Raw genomic sequence first — 4,947 nt, 5'->3', positions numbered from 1 at the left:
TCCATGTTCCGATGATTAATGGATGTCTGCGGCTGTTTCTCTTCAATTTGAGTGGTGCCACATCAGCAAATGAAGGTCTCGAAATCTTTCTCTTTTCCATGAGTAAGGCTGGGTTTACTCAAATGTTGCAGCTCTTTCCCAGTCCTATTTTGCGAGCCTTTTAGCCTAAACAGACTATTCCTGAAGTTGCGCAGTAATGTACCAAACAGTGTTTCTTTGCTATTCATAAGGTTTTCCCTGGCCAATTCTTTCAGCCACTGACTAGATAGGCTGAAATCTTGACAAACAGCCTTTCTGGTTATTTGGGGATATTAGAACTGTCCCTTCCTCTTGGACAACTTTCAAAACGATATTGTTAGTTGCCTAACAGCTGCTCAGTGTGACACATGGTTACCCCGAGTGTGCCGAGTAGAGCAGCACCCGTAGCATTTGCAGTGCTGCGACCTTTCAAAAGCAGATCGTCAGGTCTGTTTTCCAGGGCACCGTTACTCGAGTTCAAACCACAGACCTCTTGGCTAGTAGTCAAGTGTAATTTGTGCCACTCAGAAACTCTTACTTTAAAATTATAGGTTTTCTCTCTTTGATCCATCCTCCCACAGACTTTTATAATTTAAAAAACACCATTCGAGGTAAATTTTTCTGTTGTGTATGGGAGAATTAGGTAAGAAGAGGCCATCTATTAACATGGCTCTGTTGCATTAGAATCATATCCTTTGGTGGTACAGGTCAACAACGCATTCTTGAAGAGGATCCTACGTTCTGAGTCTGCTGACTCAGGAGCCTCAGTAGTCCCAGCCCCTCTGCCAGACACCTTACTTCTGTTCTGCAGTAGTTGTTGGTGGACTCCACCAGGCTTTGCTGTGCCATTAGTAGCAGATCGAGGTTGAGGGCAGAGGCATATCTAGGGTATGGCAGGTATGGCACATATCCTGAGCACCACTTGAGGGGGGGTGCCAATGAGCAATTTCTATTTACCATCACAGTTTCCATCACCAACTCTGAGAGATCATTCAGCAATTTAAAACGAATTGTCACAGGCACTGCTTTCCATAGATATGCATCTGGTTGGGGGCAGCATTGGAGAACAAAGGTCTTGCCTAGGTCCCTGGTTTAGGTGATAAAGAGTCCTTAGTTACAGAGGACAGCAACCTTGATTCCATGCGCTATTCTTTCAGCTGAAGGAAGGGCAGCACTGTGTACTTCAGAAGAAGGAAAGGGATTTAAATACTGAAATTTCATCAATTCAAATTAAAAGCCCCTTTAAAATGATTAAAGGAGCTCCGGTGACACTGTGGTTAAAGCATTGGGTTGCTAACTAAAAGGTCAGCAGTTCAAACCCACCAGCAGTTCTGTGGGAGAAAGAGGAGGCAGCCTGCTTCTGTAAAGATTTACAGCCTTGGAAACCCTCTATGGCTATTTTACTCTGTCTTATATGGTTGCTATGTGTCAGAATCAACTTGATAGCAGTGGGTTTAGTTTTTTGATTTTTAAATGATTACCTTCTAAAGGGCAAGAGGTGGACCTGAAAGAAATTCTGGCTATGTCCACCAGGGGAAAAGGGAAAAAAAATAACCAAACACCAGTTACCATCAGGAGCTCTGGTAGTGTAGTGCCTAAGGCACTTGACTGCTAACCAGAACGCTGGTGGTTCAAACCGACCAACTACTCCTTGGAAGGAAGGTTGGGCAATCTACTTCCATAGTGATACTGCCTTGGAAACCCAAGGAGGGGTCTCTATGAGTCAGGTGTGACTCAGTGGCACACAGGAAAAACAACAGTTACCATCAAATCCATTCCAACTCATGGTTATCCCATGCGTGTCAGAGTAGAAACTGTGCTCCACAGTTTTCAGTGATTTTGCAAAAGGTCATGATGTCTTTTTCCTGGGGTGTCTCTGGCTGGACCTGAACCTCCAACCTTTCAGTTAGCAGCCAAGCTCATTAACCATTTTTACCACCCAGGGACTCCTAGTCCCCCAGAAGCAAAACAAATGGGCCCAAGCAGGAAAAATGTTAGGTTTATGACTCAGTTGGAGCAGTGCTCAACTCAGGACCCTAGACAGAATGAGGAGGACGTCCTTAGGGCCTCTGATGCCCCAGGCCTGCACTGATCCCAGCTCAGTGCTTGCCAGTGGGCTGAGGCCCAAGTGTCTCTTCATCCAAGTAGTCAGATTTGCAGCTCCCTCAGCTCTCTCCCGGAGCCCAATCGGGGCCCTGGCTCCTGTGGGTCAGGGCTCTGCAGAAAGGCATCTTTAAGACTGAATAAACTGTCCTCCCCTGACACCCACCCCCCAACCTTTTGTGTCTGCACTTCGGGGTTGACTGAAGCTACTCTCAGGATGTGGCCCGATAGGCATGTACAAAGTGAAGGCAGCTCAAGAGAAGCAAGGAATCAGGGCACACTGACAACAGCAGAAGAGTGACAAATGACAGAACAGGAAGACAGAAGAATTCTAAAAGCACAGCTGTCTGGAGCCGTTTAGCATTGCGTTAACAGCCCTGCGGTCCTCATATGCTCGGAAGGGCATGGCTGTATCACAGCACTGGACACTGGTTGATGTGCAAAGTGAATCATCAAGGAAAGGTCAAATTATGTTCTCTGCACTCTATTGGAAAAGCAGTGATATGTAATGCATTTTAGAAACATTTGTATCCCAACGATTAAATATTTTTCAAAAACGTTTTAATTTTCTGGTCAATCGACTCATCTCTCACCTATTGCCAGAGAAACAAGACATTGCCATGCTTCAAGTAACTTTGCTGTACAACACATACATTTTCCTGTTTAACAGGTTTTTGTTGTTTAAATATTAACTCATAGATAAAAGGAGGGGAAGTATTTTAATGCCTCTGAAGTTAACAGGTGGTTTTTCTACAGGTCTTACTACCTCTAGACAATCCATATGGCAAAATTACTGGTACAGTCAAGAGGAAGCTGCCTTCTCGGCTGTGACACGGTAGCCACCGATAGGAGTCAACTGTTAGCTGAAGAATGCCTTATGGCCCATCACGTGATGCTGGACAAGGTTGTGTGTAGTCATGCAGTTTCAGCGTAGTAGATTCATTTATTTCCCTCCTGCATAAGATAATGTCTTTCTTTCATGCTTAGCTCAGCAAGGTGTTTTGTGAATTACCTGATTAGTAATTATCATGTTTCATGGGTATGGTTTACTTAAAAATACTGAACAGTATTACAATAATCATCAATCGATATTTCTTTTGGGATGTCTTGTGCTTTCTTATCATAGAGAAGCCTTAAAATCAATTCATGGAGAAAATAATCATGCATCAATGGAGGTGTCACATCAATTAATTGAAGAAGAAAATATGCATCATTTTCATTCTATTGATGCTAAAATTGCTTCTGGGTAACACAGAAAATATAACGACAAAATTAGGTTGAAATGTATCACCATTGTAACTTCAATTCAACTGAATGTGTGAAGTTTTAAGAATGCTCTCACATATGTATCATTGGGAGCTTATTTCTGCTTTTATGATCTAAATGAATTGCTTTTATGACTTTTAAATGCATTTAGAGAATATTTAGTACACATTGGGGCATTGAAAAAAGTTCTTATTTGAATAATGCATCCCTTAGGCACAAAGAACTAAATTTAATAAATGTTGTCAACATACAGATGGATGGATTTACATATGAAAAGACTTCAGGATTTATATGTATGAAAATATCAATAATGATGATTTCTAAATGGTGGGATTATGAGTAATTTTTATTTTTCCATGTGCTTTTCTGAAACTTCCAGAAATGTACCTTTATTGCTTTTATGATTAAATAAATAAATATAATTGATGATTAAAAGATGGCTACAGAGTTAAGAGGTGATTATATCAATTGACTAACAGTACCATTGTATGTATAGTATAAAGCTACATGAGTTATAATTAAAAAAAAAAAACATTCAGTTTCATTCTCCTTTATATCACTGCACTCACTCCTCACTTATCGACATGGTTAGGTTCCAAAGGCTCAGTGGTTGTGTGAAGTCAGCATTATGAGAGTAAGGGGGCTGTGCCATCTTCAGCGCCAGTGTCTACCTCCATCCCGGGGTTGCTCATCACCAGTCAGGTGCCCCTGGTGCATCTCCAGATGCACATGGCATGGCGGGCTCTCCTTCCACATCACATCTTCCTTACCACTGCGGAACCTGCCGGGGTTAGGGATGGGGGGTGATGGTGGTGGTGGCCACAGGCTGCCTCCTGCCTCCTGCTCTGTCTGACTGGGGACCTTCCTCATCCTCTGTCTGCCCTGGTCCTGTAGCCCTTCACAGCTCCCTTCCCTCTCCCCTTCTTCCTGCCTCCTCCACTGACCTCCTGTGCACCTTCAGGCCCTCACCTGCCCTCCATTGCCCGCCCACAACCTCATGACGTTCCAACGGTGCTTCCCATGCTTTGTGGCTGGACCAAGATATGGCAGAGGAACGGGAGGTGTCTTGGGGCAGGTTGGCTGCTGTCCCTCGTATGACCTGGTTGTCAACAGGGCCTCTGGTATGTAATTTGAGGTGGTCCGTGGAGGGTGCCTCAGGCCAGGCTGTGGCCTTATGTGGGACGCTGACCACCCAAGATGCTGCCTGAGCATTTTTTCAAAGTTATGGTAAATGCCAAATGTCAGAAAAGGAGATAGTCAATAAATGAGAGTTAGTGTACTGCTTAATAGGTAGCATGGTGGTGTGGTTAATTATACAAACTCAGTTTAAATCATGGTTCTACTTCTCACTAGCTCTATGACCCAGGTTCCTCACGAAATGGAGGTGAAAATAGAACTTACCTCATAGAGTTCTTGAGAATTAAATGGGTTAATGTTTGTACAGTGCTATGGAAATGTTTGTGCCTGGCACATATAAATTTCTATATGTGTTTGCTAAATGAAATAAGTTCCTTGCCTTCTTCTTATTGTTAGTAGACACAAGTAGAAAGTCTTCACTTG

The 4,947-nt window shown here is 43.2% G+C and overlaps 1 protein-coding gene across 1 annotated transcript in view; it reads left to right on the top strand.

Moving 5' to 3' along the window:
- The window catches only part of LOC103201481 (uricase), a 53,069-nt gene extending 50,117 nt beyond the window's left edge, over positions 1-2,952 (top strand). Inside the window, exon 7 of the mRNA XM_007946187.1 lies at positions 2,878-2,952. Coding sequence (XP_007944378.1) covers positions 2,878-2,952 — 75 coding nt within the window. The remainder of the gene's footprint in view (positions 1-2,877) is intronic.
- The last annotated feature ends 1,995 nt before the right edge of the window (positions 2,953-4,947 follow it).

This window comes from Orycteropus afer, unplaced genomic scaffold (genome assembly GCF_000298275.1).
Source record: "Orycteropus afer afer isolate SDZICR_OR568_19922 unplaced genomic scaffold, OryAfe1.0 scaffold00152, whole genome shotgun sequence".
NCBI lineage: Eukaryota > Metazoa > Chordata > Mammalia > Tubulidentata > Orycteropodidae > Orycteropus > Orycteropus afer.
Note: the sequence above shows the minus strand (reverse complement) of the source record. Positions and strands in the feature narration are given on the sequence as shown.